The 20,287-nt window shown below is 41.3% G+C and overlaps 1 protein-coding gene across 2 annotated transcripts; it reads right to left on the bottom strand.

The window, feature by feature from the left end:
* Positions 1-2,529: 2,529 nt before the first annotated feature.
* On the bottom strand, positions 2,530-11,012 carry AICDA (activation induced cytidine deaminase). 2 transcript variants are annotated; one of them, XM_089511457.1, is made up of 5 exons: positions 10,866-11,009; positions 5,950-6,220; positions 5,353-5,354; positions 4,818-4,901; positions 2,530-2,583 (listed from the first exon to the last, which is right to left on the bottom strand). In XM_089511457.1, exons 1-5 carry the CDS (start codon positions 11,004-11,006, stop codon positions 2,530-2,532), a joined length of 552 nt encoding a protein of 183 aa, XP_089367583.1. In that variant the 5' UTR covers positions 11,007-11,009. The 2 variants fall into 2 exon arrangements, with proteins under 2 accessions (XP_089367583.1, XP_089367574.1); XM_089511448.1 differs by lacking the exon at positions 5,353-5,354 and having other exon boundaries at positions 4,818-4,933; positions 10,866-11,012.
* Positions 11,013-20,287: the final 9,275 nt, after the last annotated feature.

The following is a 20,287-nucleotide window of genomic DNA, read 5'->3' as shown; positions in this document are numbered from 1 at the left end:
AATTTTGAGGGGGGAAATTTTAACAAATTCTTTTTCCTGACAACCAGGCAATATATCTCAAGTGCTGGGGCTGCTGGACTTCACAGCTATCTGTGGCATAGCACTGATAGCAAGTAAGGCACAAACAGTAGAGTGTACTGGGAGAGTTCTTATAATGTGCAATTATGCATACTGCCCAAAACTCAAACCATTACACCACACTGGTTCTCACTAAGTAACTACAGGCATGTAATATTTTTGCGGTCACGAATATGTTCAACCTACCCTCCTACCATGCTGCAGTCTAAAATGGTACAGCGTAGAATTCTGTCATCTTTTTTGCATGTAGACCAGCTCTTAGTTGCAAGAAATAATGTCAAATCACCAGTCCATTTAGGGCATAATGAAGAAATGAGCTGGCAAGTTGTGAGGACCTATCCCACTTCTATGGCACCAGTAATCACCACTCTTGAGCACTGCTGGCACAACGCACACTATGTGTCTGAACTTAACCACTCCACTAGCACTATTGGAGATGTTCCAAGAGATGTGTACAATAAAAGAAAAATGTATTAAAGAGCTGCTAAGCATCAGAACAATCCTATTGAAACTGGATAGAGAGGGGGAGAATTTGTGGTGGAGGAACTGTCATTTCCTAAGCCGTGCCAAGCTAGCATTGGCAAAGGCAGAAGTACCTCCTCCCTTTGAGAGGCATTTAAAACTCTCCATCATCAGCTCTAGTGGAAAGGAAAATAATACCAGCTCAGCAGCTGACATAATGCTTCTGCAATACCAGGAACAAGTGGCCTTAGGCTTCTCCTCACCTCCACCAACAAGCCTAGGAATGCTCTTTGTCCTTATCACTCAGAGAGCACCACTGGAGGGGCAGTCACAACAGTGCAGTGTTGTGCCATTGGTTAAGGGTAGACTCCCTCACAGGTGCAAGTCTGCAGTATGGATCCCTGCCCCAAGGACCACACAGCTGCACATCTTGATCTACTGTATCTAATAATTAAGTGTGCGTGTGGGTATAAATAACAAGTCTCAAATTTTAAAAAAAATACATCTTTGGTTTTGGATGATACATCTGCCATAGCTTGCATAATCTTAGAAGAGGCATTACCTTCTGTGTCTAAAAGAAGGGGGAATGCCTTTATTAAGATGGGACTTGCCTCCTTGGTTTCTCTAAATTCTTACCTTATTTACTACTTTATAAATATGCTATCCAATTAATGGCTTATTTACACTGCACAGTTATAGCACTGTGATTCCACTTTAACTGCCATGGCAACATCCTATGATAGTGGTTCCCAAACTTTGGCACTCTAGGTGTTTTGGTCTTCCAGAAGCCCCTGCCAGCTTGGCCAACTGTCAAGAATTCTGGGAAGTTAAGTCCAAAACACCTGGCGGATCAACATTTGGGAACTGCCCCATGGAATGTTTGGATTTACAGATTAGGGAGTGTTATTCAGAATTCTTAGTTAGTGCCTCACCAAACTACAAACCCCAGAACCCCACAGGATGCTGCTATGGCTGTTAAGAGTAGAATGGAACACTATAACAGTGTGGTGCGAAAGGGCCCCAGGACCATCTTTGTCATCAGTTATTATATTTACAATTCAGTAAACCGATTACTAGCTGTAAGACATGAAGAGACAGAAGGAATGCTGTCTAGGTTCTTTGTAACTTAATAGGATTAAAACGCCACAGTACAGAACACTGCCCAGTGCAAGCACCATGCCCAACAAGCCATTGGACCACTGTAGTGTACTTCTGACAATATTTGCTTGCTACATTGATCCAGCTTGGAAGCATGTCACGAAGCTGATGTCAAGGCAATAGTACTGCTGTGCTGTATTGGTCATGTCATCATTTCCAAGTCTATCCAATCTCAGTGGTTCTCTTAAAGCAGTGGTTCCCAACCTGTGGGTCGGGACCCTTTTGAGGGTCAAACGACCCTTTCACAGGGGTCGCCTAAGACCATCGGAAAACACATATTTGCATGTAGCAATGAAAATAATTGTATGGTTGGGGGTCACCACAACATGGGGAACTGTATTAAAGGGTCACGACATTAGGAAGATTGAGAACCACTTTCTTAAAGCATGTGTGGCAAGACATATCAGTGGTTCTGTGTGCTGCTCATTCTGAGGCAGGGTCGCAACTCAAATTTAGCCTCCTATTCTACCATGTTTTCTTTAAATGATGAACATGTCTGTTTTTTTTAAGTCTAAGAGATTTAGCTAGACATTTTCTAGCTGTATTTATTATAAAAATATCCATTTATCTAGCTGCCCTCACTAACAGGTATCAAGAGGATCCCATGATTTCACTGACTTTACTTTCTTCCAAAAAGGAGCAGGACACAAGCCCTTGTATGCAAAAAAAATGCACATAATCTCAGAGAGTCTTTCTCATTTTTGTCCCCAGAAAGACAAATTTGCTCAGAATGCCAACACTCACAGAAGTCACAAAGGAAAAAGTGGGACAAAGAGCCCTGACCATTGCTGACTGGACACTTTTCCCCATGTCACCCACTATCTCAGCACCTTAAAGTCCAAGCATCCGGAAGGCATCTCGCAGATCATCAACTTCGTAAAGTGGCTGTGAAAAAAGAAAATGGCTTATCAGATTTCCAGCAAGAAATTGTTTCAGCAGGGGAGAGGGGAAATCCTAAGAATTACCTAAATTAATTTCAAAATGAACAAAACAACATGAATTTCAATAGGGATAAAAGGTACAACTTCAAGGCAGGAACAATGAAATGTACAAATACAGACTGAGTGACACCTGGCTTGAAAGCAATACATGTGAAGTGGATCTAGGGGTTGCAGTATACAACAAGTTAAGGATGTGGCAGCAATGTGATGTGGCAGCCAAAGAAAGCCAGTGCAGTTCTGGGCTGCATCAAGAGGAATGTAGTGTCCTGATCAAGGGAAGTATACATGCCACTCTGTTCTGCTTTGGTCAGACATCACCTAGAATTCTGTTTCCAGTTCTGGGCAGTACAGTTCAAGAACGATATTGACAATCTGGAACAAGGCAACAATAACAATCAAAGGTTTGGAAACCAAGCCTGATGAAGAAGAACTTTTGATTTGGGTATGTTTAACTGGGAGAAGAAAAGGTTGTGAGAAGTGACATGATGATGATGATGATCTCCGTCTAGGCATCGACAGGGGAAGTGTGACCCTGCTGGTGCTCTTAGACCTCTCAGCGGCCTTCGATACCATCGACCATGGTATCCTTCTAGAACGCCTGAGAGAGTTAGGTATCGGAGGCACTGTTCTACAGTGGTTCCAGTCCTACCTTTCAGGCAGATTCCAGATGGTGGCGCTAGGAGACAGTTGCTCTTCTAAAAGAGCTTTCTGCTGCTCTATCCAGGGATTCCTTTTTGACTTGCTGAGCCCTTTTTAGAATCAGGTTTATGGCGGAGCCCCTAAGAGGCCTACCCTATGCCTTACAAGTTAATGGTGTTACTTTTTGTTTCTTATTCTTTAATTTTGTTCAATTTTTATTTCTTTCATTTTCCTGGAGCAGCCAGAGAGCACCTAGGAAGTGCACACGGAGCCCTAAAGGCTCTGAAGTAGGAGAATTTTCCTGTTATAATAGAAAGCTATAGAAAGATGGAGTCACCCTGCTCAGTAAGAGAAGTAGTTTTTAAAGTGAGGCCTGAAAACTAGAGCAAAGGAACAGAGAGTGCATTTTGACCTGGGAGAAAGCTGGAACCAGTGTGAGCACTAGCGAACAGACATAACATACACAACTTAGATAAGGAGAGGCATCTGTTGAAGGTTAAAAGGAAGACTACTGAATGGCTGAGGGAGGGGTACGGAGTCAGAAATGCAGTTTTAATGTATGCATATATCTCTGTCCTGATTGTAAGAATTCTGTATGTTTAAACTGTAATCAGCCAATAAGATATGATGAAGAAGCTCCTTTGTGTAATTGACTATAAAATTAGGCCATTTTGTCCTGTTCAGGGTCTCGGGGTTTGGGGAACATGGATTCCACTGAGATCATGTTTCCTTTGTCGACAATTGGAAAATAAACTTATGGATTTTCAGCATTCTGGGTCCTCAGTTGATTTCCTGGTTTGGTCGCCGGACCTGTGACTTTGTGAGAGAAGGCCCCAGGTTCCTAAGAGTTCCCGTGTTTTTATTATTAAATTGAGAGTTGTCTATAACAGCTCCTCAGAGCACAGGTTGGGAACCTCTGTTTTTTAACCTCTGTTTTTTAATGTGAATTCTTGTAATTCACATTACAAGAAAAGAGATTTCACATAAACATTAGGAAGCACTTCTTTACTGTAAGAGCTGTTGAACAGTGGAATAGACAGCCTTGGGTCAGGTGGGGTAGACTCAAGTCCCAAAGGGCAATATAGACCAAGCTCTCTGCGATGCAGGAATCCAAAAGTAAAGCATCCCAGAAAGATGCCCATACAACCTCCCTTTAAAGCATCTTTCTGGGATGCTTTAGTTTTGTATTCCTGCATCTCAGAGGGCTTGGTCTATATTGCCCTTTGGGACTGCTACCAATTCTCTGAAGAAGAAAGAGGACAACAAGAAAAGAAAAATAAGATGGAAGAATAAACCCAGAAGAACACAGGAATGCAGTAAAATGGTACTCAGGAGACTGAGTGAAGAGAACAGGCAGGGGGGAGAAAAATGAAGAATGAGAAATAAAGGTACATAAAGGGAGAAGCTGGAGCAGAAAAGCCAACTGGAGAATGGCAGTGATTCTGACACATTCATCGAGAGTAGACAGAGAATCCCAGGAGAGAAATAAAAGAAAGGAGGGAGAAGATGGACAAGAGAAAGGCAGAAACACCTCCTCACCAAAAGGATACGGCGCAGCTTTCTAGCAAGACGCACCGAATTCTCGTGAAGCCCTTCCCAAGCCTTGAAGGTTGTCTTGCGGTTCTCAACGAAGGTACTCCAGCAGTAAAAGTAATCTGTCAGGAGAGGGACCAGAAGATTCAAATCTGGCTTGATCTGTTACAGCATGTCAGCACACTAAAGTTGCATCAGTCTCGTTCTGCTATCATACCTGCTCCGAGCTGTGAATTCTGGAAGAAGAGGTGTTATCAATAATGGTGCACTGGGAGAGACCCATAGGCATCTTCCCCCTCATAGAGCCAGTGGTGGTGGAGTGGCTCCCAGGCCAGTGTGGCAATGAATCCACCCCAGTCTAAACTAAAAAGAGCTATCCCAAGTACAAGACCCTATCCCCAGAATAGGTTCCACTCTTTTAAAGTTCAGACTAAAACCCAGAACAGATTCACCCTCCTGCTTGTTAGCTTGGTAGTCGTACTGAGATTGAAACATAATAGTAGAAAAAGCGCAATGATTAAAGTGTTGAATTTGCATTTACTTCTCATGGTAATTATCTTACACATTACTGTTTGATTGTTTTAACATTTTTATCCTTACCTGTTCATTTGTATATCTTTCAGTATATATTGTATATTTTTATTTAGATTTGTATAGTCTGTAAATAAGCTGTGCATGTTTAGGCTATTCATACGTATCTATATTGTATTGTGGTATATTGTACTTAGTGCACTATATTGACATTTTATATATGTGTGTGTGTGTCATTGCTTGTATTACTATGTTTTGAGTATTTTGAAATGGCCCTTGGGATATTCAATAAACATACTGACTATGCATAAGCAGAAAGCAAATTAATAATATGCATAATTATAATAATTTGCATAATTAGATGCCTAGATATGAGCTACTGGAATATGGGAACCATATTCATGGGCCACACTTTGGCCACTCCTAAGACTCTGTATGGGAGAGGGAAAAATTACTATGAAGTCAAGTATTACATTTGTATGATAGGTAAGCATCTCCAAAGCTTCAACATATGGGCTGCACATTTCTTCATCTGACTATACATTCCTGTCTCTTTCTCATTTCCTACCTGACTTTCATCTCCTAATAATCCTTTGTTTTGTCTCACCTTTGTAGGTCATGATGGCAATCTGAGCTCCTGCGCGGTGGAGACGCCGTAGCCCTTCAGGCTCAGCATTGCGTTCCTCACAGAAATACAACCGGGCAGCAAAAATGCGCAGCGTTAGGTTAGGATATGCACACAAGAAGTCAGCCACATGCCGGGCACAGTCATAACAAGGGCTCCAGGAAGTGAACCAGGTGATCCGATAGCAGTGTCTTGGGTCCAGATCCCAGGTAGAAATGTATCGCAGGAAGAGAACTTCAACATGGCAACCAGACTGAAACCAGGACACAGAAAAATTGAGGGTAAAACTGAGATACAGCTGTTGGGCAGTGAGAGGTCAGGGGATAGGGTGAATTCATATAATTAGAAGAAGAAAAGGCATAAGAGAGTGTAAGATAGGCCTGGAGGTTCAACACTTGCAAGAGTGAGTTCATCATACCACATACAATTGCTAGAGCTATTGATTTATATAGTCAGTACCATTTCAAGCTACGTGTGAAGAACTTCAGTGTTTGAATGCCACATCTCCACATGATGATGATGATGATGATGATGATGATGAAGAGTGGGTATATTTGTTCAAATGGGGTATGGCACAAATTTCTTCAGATTTACAGATCAGATCTTAAATTAGCCGTATGGTTTTGATTTCCACATTGTGCTATCCTGCTGGAATGGAGAGTTTCAACAGTGTGATCACTTTCTTAGGGCTGGGTAACATTGGAACAGGATGTAATGAAACAGGCCCACTTGTTGGGAGATAGCCTACTTCTGGCATTACTAGGATTTCCAGGTGACCCTTATTATAAGGAATGTCCTCTATTTGAGAGTCAGAAAGCTTTTTGTTTTAAGTAGATTGAATAGGTAGCTCAAAAAATTCCCATATTTTTAGGTGTGGGCCATTCATAAAAACAGAAATGTGTGCGTAATGTAGTTTATGGATGTAGACAATATGTTAGTTTTAGAGAGAAATACATGGCTATGTTAATGAAAATGATAGTTTGATTTGGCATTTAGAGTCCTGGCAAAGCTCACAAAGCTTAAGCAGGGTCCCAAATATGAAAGGCCTTTTTTTGCTGCCACTTCTCCCTGCTACATGTTCTAGTTCTGCATCCCCACCAAGATCCTAAAGAGTGCTGGGTCCCCTTGTCTTTCTTGAATGCCAATATTTTGAATGAAGGTTCCCCTGCTGTCCCCTTTTTCCTCACTCCCCCTCAGCACTCCCCTGTATCTTTCTATCATCCACGAGGGGCGACAGTACAACCCACTTTGGGAATTACTGATGTAGACTCAGTCACAATGGCCCTTTGATATCTGCTAAGGTTTGATTCCCGGACCGCCCGTGGATACCAAAATCTGTGGATGCTCAAGTCTCATTATATACAATGGCATAGTAAAATGGAGACCTTTACATAAAATGGTAAAATCAAGGTTTGCTTTTTGGAATGTATATTTTTAAAAAATATTTTCAAACCGCTGAATCAGTGGATAAAGAGTCAGTGGATATGGCGGGCCATCTGTACATAGTAAAATGGTAAAACTTCATACAGTGGGCTCTTGGTATCCTCTGTGGTTTGGTTCCAGGACACACACACACCATGGATACCAAAATCCATGGTTGTGCAAGTCCCATTAAATACAATGACACAGTAAAATGAATTCCCTTATATAAAATGTCAGAATCAAGGTTTACTTTTTGAATTAAAAAAATATTTTAATAATAATAATAATTTGTATTCTGCTTAATCTCAAGGAATCCAAGCGCATTACAGCAGTAAAACAAGGTACAGTTAAAAGAGAAATGCATTAAAAATTCCAAGATCTCTATCCCTCCCCCCGTCATAAAAACATAATTAAACACAAAAAAGAGATTAAACCAAGAAGAAAAGGTTTTTTAAAATATTAGTGTACAATAAAAATTAAAATGAAATAAAACATTTTTCAAGCAGAGTCCAGGTAGAGTAAAAGATAAAGATGGAGGATAATGGGAGAAAAAGAGCGGAGAGGGAGAGGCAGGTCAACAAGAATGTTCTAGTATGGAAAGGCCTGCCAGAAGAGATCCATCTTAATAGCCTTCTTAAAGGTTTCCAAGGTGGTAATCTGATGGTTCTCCTCCGGCAGATCGTTCCAGAGTCTAGGAGCCACTGCTGAAAAGGAGCGCTGGATCACTGCTGAAAGTCCTCTTTGGTTGAAGCAGATTCTTCCCAGAGGAACGAAGAGTGCGGGGAGGAGGGTATGGGAGAAGGCGCTCCTGCAAGAAGTCAGGACCTAAGCCATGTAAGGCTTTAAAGGTTAAAACCATATATAGTTGACTCTGTGAGGGGCCTACTGTACTTATATTGACAAATTGGCAAGTCTGTATACAGGCAGAAAGTTTTGTCCACTGCTTGGGAAAGCTAGTTTTTTGGGCTACAACTCCCCAAAGTCTCAAACCCGTTGATGATTTTAGGATTTTAGGAATTCTAAAAATGAGAGCCAGCATCGTGTAATGGTTTGAGCATTGGACTAGGACTCTGGGAGGCCAGAATTTGAATTCTCTGCTGAGCCATGGAAACCCGCTGGTTGACCTCAGCAATGAGGTCCCACATGCTGTTGATGGTCCACAACTTTATTATCTTAAAACGCCCAACACATTTCAGCCTTGCCACAAATTGGCCTTCTTCAGGGGCTAATTATAAAATAAATAAAAGTACATTTATTTTTGTTGTGGTATCAAATAGTATTTATTATCCACATAATCATATACATACCTATTATCAGAGATTTCTGAAGTTGCAGTCTGCACTCTCAACAAAATGAACTGTCTGAATATTAGAAGGAAGGGACTAAGACTACCAACGGGTTCATATTTATGGATTTTTGAAGTAATATGATTGAAGAGAACCAATGCAAAGATACATGATGCAATCTGTCCATAGGTTAGTTGTTCTGTCTAGCTGATGCAATATTGAAATTTTTAGCCATTTATTCCAAATTTCTATATATGACATTGTATTTCCAAATCTTCATTCAAACCCCTTGTACTAAAGTTTTAAGTTTCAAAATCTGCTCTACCTCTTTCTTCTTTAAACAGTTCTCATTTTTATTATTTACCACCTCCAGTACCCAAAGGTTTGTGTCAGTTGCTGCATGTTTCTTTTGGTCAAAGTGATTAACCAGAGGTGCCCCTATTCTTTTATTTCTCAAACTAGACAGATGTTTTACTATTCTTTGTTTGGTAGATCTCAATATTTGTGAAGATGACAACGTGGAATTGCCAGAATCTCTCAAAATATTTCACTCCTTTTTAATATGTTTGACAATTTCTTTATCTTGTTTTTATAACTGTTTCCTTATAACTTTATATGTGTCCCCTTACAATCTAAGAAGATTATCGCACTGGGGTTAAAACGTTCCCCAATGCATTCTAACGGGGGCGCACACGGAGCGTGATGGGAACCCAATGGGGCCCAGAACGCTAGTTTACTGCACGACAGAATGCCGCTGCCACTGCCGAGCGTTCCCATCGGGTTCTCATTGGGTTCCGGGGACGCCATTTCTGGGCACGCTTTGAAACCGTCCCCAGAAATGGCGTCCCCTGGAACCCGATGGGAACCCGATGGGAACGCTCAGCGGCGGCGGCGTTCTGCCATGCAGTAAACTAGCGTTCTGGGCCCCATCGAGTTCCCATCATGCTCTGTGCGCGCCCCCATTAGAACGCACTGGGGAACGTTTTTACCCCAGTGCTATAATCTTCTAAGTCTCTCAGAACCTTTATTAATCTTTTGTTTCTTTTAACTCTTCTGGTTAACTGTGACTCCACTAGTCACCAAGCACTATATCTCCTGCAGGACACTATGGGGCTTGACAGACCGCCCAAAAACGGTGGACTGGGGGCTCCTGTTTTAACTCCGGAAGGACACCGCAGAAGCCAAACTGTGCGGCGTCCCTCCAGAGTAAAAAGAACCTGTGAAAAGCAGGCTCTTTTTGTGGCATGCTCCCATTAGCTGTTGCCAAGGATCCAATCTGCTTGTTGTCTCCACAATGTTCTTCCCACATACAGTATATTTTCTTGTATTTACATTGGATTGCATAGATTACAACAGTGCTTTTACAAGTACTGAAATGGGACAACTTATACCATTTTTGGTCTCCAAAATTGTTAAATCCTTGGTTTGTGTATGGTTGTGTATTTACAGTATACACAGTGGCTACATGGGTAATGTCCTGTGGGCATATTTGCCCCAGACACAATGCTATTGGATTTTCTATTGTCTGCCCCATGTCTAATATTTCTGGATATTTTATATGAAATCATTGCTTTTTGTTTGCATCCTGAAACAGTGTCAATCAAATGCCAATGTTTCTTTATAGACTGTTGTATATTATTTGTGACATGGTTAAATGTCAATGCACAACATATGTGATTACTGTGAGGTCTATCCTGTTTCTTCAAAAGTTCTGTGTAACACCTCCATGCTGCTTTATGATATCCATTATCTATAACACATTGTAGGTTTATGAAAGCAATTATCTATAACATGTTCTGTTTCTGACCTTGGGCAAGTCACACTCTCTCATCCTCAGAGGAAGGCAATTGTAAACCTTCTCTGAATAAACTTTGTCAAAAAAAACCTCCATATCAATTTGAATGCAAGGGGATCTTGTAGCACCTTTGAGACTAACTCAAAGAAAGACGTTGTGTAGCATAAGCTTTCATAGACTTGAGCCTACTTCTTCATATGCATGTTCTAGAAGTAGTAAAGAAGTAGGCTCAAGTCTACAAAAGCTCATATTATCAACGTCTCTCAGTTAGTCTCAAAGGTGCTACAAGATCTCTTTGCATACTGAATTTCCAGACTAACACAGCTATGTCATAAGTTGAAAGCATATAGCAACAGAATTCTTAAAATGCAAACTCATTCAATCAAGTTTTGTACCTTATTTCGCAGATATCCAAAATCAAGGGAGCAAGATGTGGCACTGTTCTGCCTTTTCACCACATAGCAAAGGTATGTTTCATGACGACCTTTGGCCCATCGCAAGTTCTTGAAGTTGTACAGGAATTTCTTTTGTTTCATAAGGAGACTGCAGAAGACAAAGACGTCAAAAGAGTTAATGGCAGATACTCGAGGGCTAAGGTGACTAGGTCATAGAAGGTACAGAACAGTTGTGAGCTGAACAGAGAAGGGGAACTTTAGTACTTCTGCTCTGGAGAGAACAAAATGCTGAAGTGGCGTCCATTTTCTAATGGAGCAAAAGGGTATTTTATATGAGAAATAAAAACATAGAAGGGGTAAATGAAGATGAAGGCTGCTGGCCATATCACATTTCACAGTGGGCACAGAGGGTGGTGAGTGGTAAAGTGTCACCTAGCGCAAAATGGCATTGGCTTGACTGGAGGTCCATAACTGTAGCTATGTGAGGGTAAAATGAGATCATTGCCCCCAAATAAGGTTAAGCACGCTTAACAGATCGTGAAGATGCTATTTCGTTACACTTAAAATAGCAATAAAAAATAGCATTTGCATTTCTATACATAGTGAACTCAGGACTCTCTAAGTGGTTTACAATCTGTAAGCCAATTGCCTCCCAAAAGCTGGGAACTCATTTTACCGACCTACAAAAGGATGGAAGACTGAGTCAACCTTGGAGCCCTCTGGGATCAAAGTCACAACGTTGTGGCTGCAGGACTGGCATTTAACCTCCGCGCCACTAGGGCTCCCTAGAAAAAGAATTCTGAATCTTGTGCACTAATTGTAAAACTGGAGGAGGGTGGGAAATGCCGCTGCTACACTAGCATAAAGGCCATCCTATTCTGTACTCGCTCAATCCAGGACAGAAGATGAAAAGCAGAGAGTCAAATCATTTTTTTTTTAAAAAAGGATGCAAAATAGATTGCTGGTGTCATTCCAGCACCAAGTCAAAATATGGCCTTTTAGTAGACATCTTTGAGACCTAATTACTCTTATCCAATTTGCACATGCGCTATGATTGGTATTATTATACATTGTTTTAACTGGTTTCAAATCTCCTGGTTTTAAGTGGAAAATGATGTAACATATTTTTTAGTCTTTTACAATTATTATTATTGTTACTCGTTGTTCTAAACTGATTGTATTGTAGACTGTCCTGAGATGCTCTGATATAGGATAGGATATAAATATTTAAATACATACATACATGCATACATACATACATAACTGTGACTGAATGGGAGAAGTCTGGGTTAGAACACCTGAAGAAGTTGAGAAATAGCTTTGAATTTTTTTTCTCTTTTAACTCTAATGACAATGAGCAAGACTTAGATAATAAAAAAATAGATTTAAAAAAACCATTTTCGCTTGACTTACTTAAAGTGTGGCAAAACCTGAAAGATGTAGATGGGATACAAGAAACCTTCTTTCATGTGTTGGCATGTGTAAAGCTGGAGTGTGAACAACCGTTGGGCTGTAAATGACAGTGCTCACTAAAGCAAAACTTTCACCACCCCCAAAGGCAATGCAAAACAGGAGTGCATGGGTTAAAAATAATCACAGCCCATCATCACCTCTCTCTTCTGGTGAACTTTCAGTTAAGTCTTAGCCAGCTATTTTGAATTCATGCTGGAAACAGAGGACAAATTGTAATAGCAGTTTTTCATTTGAGTAGGACTTGGTAAGTCATTACTGTATTACAGTGCCCAGGATACCCAGTCACCTTTGCCAGTGGCTAAGCTGGCTGGGAGATGAGGGACGTTATCAGACAAGGGAAATTGGAAGTATAATCCAATGGCAATCCGAATGCAATCATGGGGTTTAACGTTATTGCGTGATAGACTACCACATGCAATTTTGGGCGACGGGAAGTCAGTCCGAATGTAATCATGGGGCTTCACGTTATTGCGTGAGAGGTGATCACACGCAATTTTGGGCAATGGCAAGCTATTTTGGGGCAATGGGAAGCCAGTTCGAATGCAATTTGAATTCACATAAATTGGCTGAACTAGCAAATTTACATAAATGCGTTCTGGCCCCACTTTCTTTTCATTCAAAATTAAGAGAAATTCCTCATCTGTGATAAAGTCCGAGGAGTTATGGGACAGGTATTCCAAAGGGGAAATGTTTTTAAGCTCTGCTTTTGAGCTGTGAAAGCAAAGAAGAATGGAGAGAGAAAGAAAAAGAAGTGTATCCAATATCACCTAAAAACAAACTGTAGCATGGGAAGTATAATAATATCCAAAGTCCACAAAACAGTGATGCATTTATTGGCCAACCCAAATTCACACACATGTTGCAAGCTTTTGAAGCTCCACTGGCTTCTTCATCAGGCAAAGGTTAAAACTCATACAGGAGGGGGAAAAATATGATTATGGTAGGCACAAGCCTGCATTTTGTTAAGATATTCTCAGTTCAGGTGTTGTTGTAGGGACATTCATGCATGGGAAGAGTGAATGAGAAGTAACATGGATCATGGCTTATTTTTGTTTGTTATTTTTAATTTCATGACAGCTCTATAAAGTAGACTAAACTGAAAAACAATGACATGCCTGAGTCCACCTTAAAACGTGCGATCTCGATAGCGGTAGACCACTGACTCAGGAGAAAGGACACTAGGAGCATGCTCCAGCTCAGGTTAAGCACTGTTACAGTCCCTGTTGTGTTCAAAGAGGAAGATTTATGCCCATATTTACCTCTATCGTGAAATAAATGGATGCTTAGCTCTGGTTTGACTGTTCCCTGACTTTTCATGTTTCAGGAAAAGAGAGGGTTGAATGCTACTCCAAAAGAAAAGGAATAGCAAGATCTTTGGGAAATGACATATCCAGAAAACCATTGTACTTCTCTAATGTTTGTCAGAAGAGTCAAAGATCATTTTCAACTTTATTGAAGTAAAAATGTCCATATGGTGAAACCAGAAACTGGATGGTGGGTGTGAATGTGGGGTGAGGTGAAACCTCAAATGGCATGCATTTTTTGCCTCAGTAAAGCAAAAGTGAGAGGCTGTTTTTGACATTGCTGTGGATAGACTACCTTAAGGCACCTGTCTCACTTTTGTTTAGTTTAAAAAAAAACATTGGAAGGTGACAATCCTACGATTCTCATTTATTTGAGAAAACCCTCAAACTGTGTGGGTCAAGATGCTTTATGATTCATATTGGCCCCATACAGACAGGCCAAAATAAAGCTGCTTTGAGTCACTTTGGAGGTATGCTGTTTAAATGATGGATGCGTCCTAAGAGTCCGGAAGCTCCAGTCCTTAGGACTGGATTGTGGCTTTGGTGCGGCTTCCGCACTCTTAGGACACATGCATCATTTAAACAGCATACCTCCAAAGTGACTCAAAGCAGCTTTATTCTGGCCTATCTGTATGGGGCCATTGTTTCCTATGTTTAAATCCTTAGTGGAAGAGTCTGTGTCTAAGAACAAATACATAATCGCAAGAGAAACAGAAGGCAGAGACCAATAATGTAAGACCAATCAGGTGAAGGAACCATGACTTGTGTTAGTTTTGAATGTATTTATCCTGTTCAGATTGAATAATAATAATAATAATAATAATAATAATAATAATAATCTGCTTAATCTCAGGGAATCCAAGCGGATTACAGCAGTAACATAACATACAATTAAAAGAGAAATGCATTAAAAATTCAAAAATTCCCAACCCTCCCCCCCCAACATAAGACACATTCAAGTCCTAAAAAGAAATTAAACCAAAAAAAGAAAAATTAAAAACATTAATATACAAATACTCTTAAATGAGATAAAGGGGGGGGGGACGCAGGTCAACAAGGATGTTCTAGTCTAGAAAGGCCTGCCGGAAGAGACCTGCCTTAATAGCCTTCTTAAAGGTTTCCAAGGTGGTAATCTGACGGATCTCATCCGGCAGGTCGTTCCAGAATCTAGGAGCAACTGCTGAAAAGGAGCGCTGGGTCACTGCTGAAAGTCTAGTCCTCTTTGGTTGAAGCAGATTCTTCCCAGCAGAACTAAGAGTGCAGGGTGGATTATATGGGAGAAGGTGCTCCTGCAAGAAGTCAGGACCCAAGCCATGTAGGGCTTTAAAGGTTAAAACCAACACCTTGTATCTTGCCCGGAAACTAATAGGTATGATGTTGTAACGTTTGAATTTTCATAAGCTATCCTGTAGTACCATTGTGAACTAAACCTTAGGACAATGATATTCAGAGATCAGATGGATATAGAGGGACAGTTGGGATTCAAAAAATGTGCTATTAATTATGTCCATTTATAGGCATTTGCTGTTTTGCAAATGCCAAAATAAAAATCGAATGCTTTCACAACTGGCATCCATAGTTTTTTGTGAGTTTTTCAGGCTATGTGGCTGTGTTATGGAAGAGTTTATTCCTGATGTTTCACCAGCATCTGTGGCTCTCTGAAGATACCAGCCACAGATGCTGGTGAAACATCAGGAATAAACTCTTCCATAACACGGCCACATAGCCCAAAAACCCCACAAAAAAACAAGCCAAAATAAAAGTTTACAAGTGTTGCAGTTGTTAATGTAAATAGATTCAGATTGAGAAAAATAGTACTTAGAATCATTTGTCTGTAGACTACTAGATAACATATAGAATATCCTTTTCAGACAAGCTATTTTTGATGCATGAACATGTACACAGAACTCCTCTGTATACTAAACATTTCAGTATATTCCTAGTCTCTTAACACTTTTACCTTTCCCTTCCCTCATTTCAGCTCCTGGCTGTTGAGCGTCCCATTGGGACAAGTGCCTCTTCCTTTTCCTTATGTTATTCTGTAAAGTGTAAAGTACATTGAGGGTGATGCTACTGCTGGTGGTGGTGGTGGTGATGTATATTTATGCTATACCATGCTTTCAAAAGCACGTGGAACAAAACAATTGGAAGGAGAATGAAAAGATATAGAATCATAGAATCATAGAGTTGGAAGAGACCGCAAGGGCCATCCAGTCCAACCCCCCTGCCATGCAGGAACTCTCAATCAAAGCATACCTGACGGATGGTCATCCAATATAAGGAGAGAGATCACTGAAACAAACTCTGTGTGAGAGAAAAGTTAGTGGGGAAATGATGAAGAACAATAATGAAAAAAAATATTTATGAGAGAGAGTGAAAGTGCGGGAAACAGACTGATACAAAGATGACAGCATCTGAGAACAGGGTACCGAGAAATGGGAAGAAGCCATCTGGGGAGCTGAGTCAGATGGGGAAGAAAATAATAGTACAGAGAACAAGTTCATATCAATTGACTTCTGGATGTAGTAACTATGCACAGGAGCAGAAACCACCCATTTACCTGTCCATCATGACTGTTGGGCTGATGTTGGAAATCTGTTTTGAGTCACCACGCTCCAATGCAGTGTCTGGATAGCCCTTCAATTGGTGGTACAGAAATGAGAAGTACCAAAGGATGGTTGTGCACACTCACGTCTCAACACCCCCATAGAAATCAGCTTGCCTGGGGTGGAGTTATACAGTTCACTGGCGCTGAGGGCAACCATACTAAAAATGATGCCTTATTCTCATTGGCTGTATAGGCCCCAGTTTAATCAGTCCCTTCCCCCTTAAAAATATCTGTCAGTTAATTTTATTTTAAAAAATGAAATGTAGGTAGATGCAAATAACTATTTGTTGCAGCAGAAGGGCTGGGTTGCATAAGAGTACTTGCAGACAAGTGGGTCCCCATGATGACACTTAGAAGGTACCCTGTAGCTATTCTTTCTTTTCCTCCTTCTCCAGTAAGGATAATGATGAAAATAAGGGCAGTTGTGAATTAGGAGTGAGGCTGTGTGAAGCCCCCATGAATATTCAGTGAATGAGACAGGGTAGTATAGCAATAAAAGCCCAGTCTGGAGCTGGTGACTGTTTTATTTCCAGCATTCCCAGACACTTCTTCCATGGCTGCTTTTGTGCCTCAGTTGTTGTTTTTTAACAGGATTCATATTCCTGGGAGCGAAGCGGCTTACTGTGCATTTGGAAAAGTGTGTGCAACAATAAGCTACAAGTGCCTAGGGTGCGAAAGCAGTAGGTAGCTGAAAACAGCTGCGACTAGTGACAGGTTTTTTTTCCTGGGGTGCTTTAAATATGGATTTGTATTAAATAGATGGCATATCAGAGTCTTGCTTTCAGGTTAGTCTTTTCTGGTCCTGAGAGCATTGCTAAATTTACAAGTGCAGTTTGGCACACGCCTAGAGCAATACAGCTGTTCAGACAGGCGTCAGAGGACTGCATCTTTTGATGGCCAACCCAGATGCTACTTCATTAGACATGCTTTGGTCTTTAAAAAAAGAGATATATCAGGCTGCTGGTGGTTGTGGTGGTAATTCTCATTTGGACTGATGTATGTGGGGAGGCAGGTTTAAGTCCTGCAAATAGCTATGAGGCTGTAAAAAGCTCCCACTGGAGTCAATGGGAACCTTCCCCACCTAAACACCCAACTCTAGGTCACCACCTTACTTCACTTCACTTCCCAGATTCTTGTCTCATCCCTTTGACCAATGGATCTTCTTGCTTGCAGGCCGAGAAAGTCAGATTCTTGTTTGCAACTGATGTTCTTCATTTGTTTAGTTGCCTGAGTTATTATAATTCCAGGTTTGAGTAATGCCATCTGGACTGCAATATGTGGAAAGAGAAGGTTGGCCATGGTAACTGGGCAGAATGGGCCTTGTAGTCTAGTCACCTAGAGGACCCCAGATTGGAAATTTAGTGTTCCAGAAACTTCATTTGTATCATCTCAGTTATTTCTAAAACACATCTAGGAGGTAGCTTCACAGTGTTAATACTTTCCATGTTGCAAAAGAGCTGTGAGGGACATTGGCCTGTCAAAGGTCACCTGCTGTTAAAGTGAGTGGAGATTTGAAACGAAGGGCTGCTTGCTCCATAGCTTAGCCAACATCCCCCAGCCTCATACTTTACAGATGTGCTGGATGCTGCAAAGGATGGGGTGGGGGATGATGGAAATGGTACTCCATTCATCTGAGTGGGTCCAGGTTGTAGAAGGCTATCTTGGCCTCTAAGAGCCCTTCCCAGGACATGTCCTACATTGCAATCTTCTGTCCAGGAGGAATTTCAAAACATCCTCCATTTTGAGCATGACTAAGAAGCATGAATTTACATTTATATTAGTGACTTTAGTTTTTATTTTGTAATGTCCACCATTTTTCTGGAAGGTCCTACATTTTGCAGTGCCTTGTCCTCCTTTGCAGTTATGACATCTAGTCACCTTTCTCAAGAACTATTTGCTGGAGGTGACTGCAATAGAGCAAAGGAGCCTCACTATTATCAGAGAGGATCTCTGTTGCTGTGGGAAAGCTATGGCGGTGTCTGCCACCGCCTCCATTTCCGCTGGCAGGAAGCCTCAGCCTCCAAACGGCGAGGCTTCCCAGCGGCAGAAAAAGAAGCCGCAAAAAGCGGCTTCTTTTGCGGTGCACAAGTGACACCGCAGTGTGCCATTGGGCGCCACCTGGGTGCCACGACGTGCAGACACTAGGCATCCGTTACGTCAAAATGGCAGCACCCTTGTGAACAGGGTGCCACAATTTTGTACGTACTCTGTACGTACTAGGTTGCAGGCATCTAAAAAAGATGCCCCCAGGCAACCCTAGTACATACAGAGTACATACTTGGGTGCCCGTTTGTTCAGGGCCTATGTTTGTCCCAGATATTGTATCTGCTAAAAGCTCCACATATGCAAATCTGCTGTAGAGTTGGCTCCCAAGTGTCTTGCCCTGAATGTAGCAGGGCAGGAGTACCATTGCATCTGCTGGATCCCAAGCACCATTCCCCTCATATAATATTATATTATGTGTGTTATCTTGTGTGCCTTCAAGTTGGTTCCGATTTATGATGAATCTAAGGCAAACCTATCAGGGGGGTTTCTTGGCAATATTTGTTCAGAGGAGGTTTTCTGTTGCCTTCCCCTGAGGCTGTGAGAGTGTGACTTGTTCAAGTTCACCCAGTAGATTTCATGGCGAAGTGGGGGATCGAACCCTGGTCTCCAGAGTTGTAGTCCAGCACTCAAGCCACTACGCCATGCTGGGTCTCAATGATTATATTCATATATAGGGATATTATATATGATACACCTTGAACAATCAGTTATTACCAATAGTTTGGTAAAAAAAAATACTGAAGGGAAAAACAAGAATAAACAGGAACAAATGTCTGAAAGTGACATTTCAGCCAACTTGGGGGGAGGAGGGAGGAGTGTTTAAATCAACAGGAAATTGTGTGATCTGCTTGTAAGTTATAAATAACTGTTTGTTTTCCACTCACCTCCTTGCTCAGAAATCATGTTTTGAATTGTGCGCCAGCAGCTTCAGTTGGTCATTTTTTTTTATAGCCACAGTTGAATATTCACTTCCTTTCCCCCTAAAAGTGAAAACCTCACAGCTAAACTTTCTCTGCTCACTAAAGGCAGCAGCTGAAGCACCAGTTGCAAGCTGCAACATTTGTGCTCTGTGGGCGGATGCTCATGTTACATTTCACACTCTGGTGTATATCTATACTCTTTGCTTATTTAAAATTATATCTCCACTGTTATAGTGTGTGATGAAATAATAATATATTCCTGTTTAAGTATTTGAATTGAAGATCGAGCAAACTTGTTTTCTGATGCTCCAGAGAATAGGACCTGGAGCAATGGATGCAAACTCCAGGAAAAGAGATTCCAGCTTAACATTAAGATGAACTTCCTGACAGTAAGGGCTGTTTGACAGTGGAACATACTCCTTTGGCGAGTGGTTGAGTCTCCTTCCTTGGAGGTCTATAAACAGAGGCTGGATGGCCATCTGTCAGTGGGGCGGGTGTGTGCTTGGATTGTGCATTCCTGCATGGCAGAATGGAGTTGAACTGGATAGCTCTTGGGGTCTTTTCCAACTCCATGATTCTATAAGCCACCTGTAAGGTTTTCATTCAGTCCCCAAATTTCTACTATGACAGAGTAAGACATTAAAAATCATTCAAACCTAGGATTACCAGAGTGAAAGCTGGAGAGGGCTCCTATAACTTTAAAGATTTTCCTTTTTATCTCATGGCATGACTAGCAATGCTTGCTGAAACTCCCTCTTCTACACCACCATTAAAGCCACAGCAGCTGTCTCCCATTTTCAGTCTGGCAACTGTATAAAATCTAGAGCTCTTCCATTTGCTGTGTTTGTAGTCCCATGGTAATTTTGTTGTTGCATGCCTTCAAGTCATTTCCAGTTTATGGCGACCCTTAGACCCTAAACCTATGATGGGGTTTTTTTGGCAAGTTTCTTCTGCGGGGTTGCCATTGCCATCCTTGCTCAAAGTGGGTTTCTATGGCCAAGCTGGGATTCGAACCCTGGTCTCCAGACTCATAGTCCAGCACTCAAACCATGACACAACATTTGCTGGCAT

Source organism: Sceloporus occidentalis, unplaced genomic scaffold (assembly GCF_023333645.1).
Source record: "Sceloporus occidentalis isolate IW3139 unplaced genomic scaffold, rSceOcc1.0.p SCAF_1, whole genome shotgun sequence".
Classification (NCBI taxonomy): domain Eukaryota; kingdom Metazoa; phylum Chordata; class Lepidosauria; order Squamata; family Phrynosomatidae; genus Sceloporus; species Sceloporus occidentalis.
The sequence above is the reverse complement of the archived record's forward strand: the minus strand, read 5'-3'. Positions and strand labels throughout refer to the sequence as shown.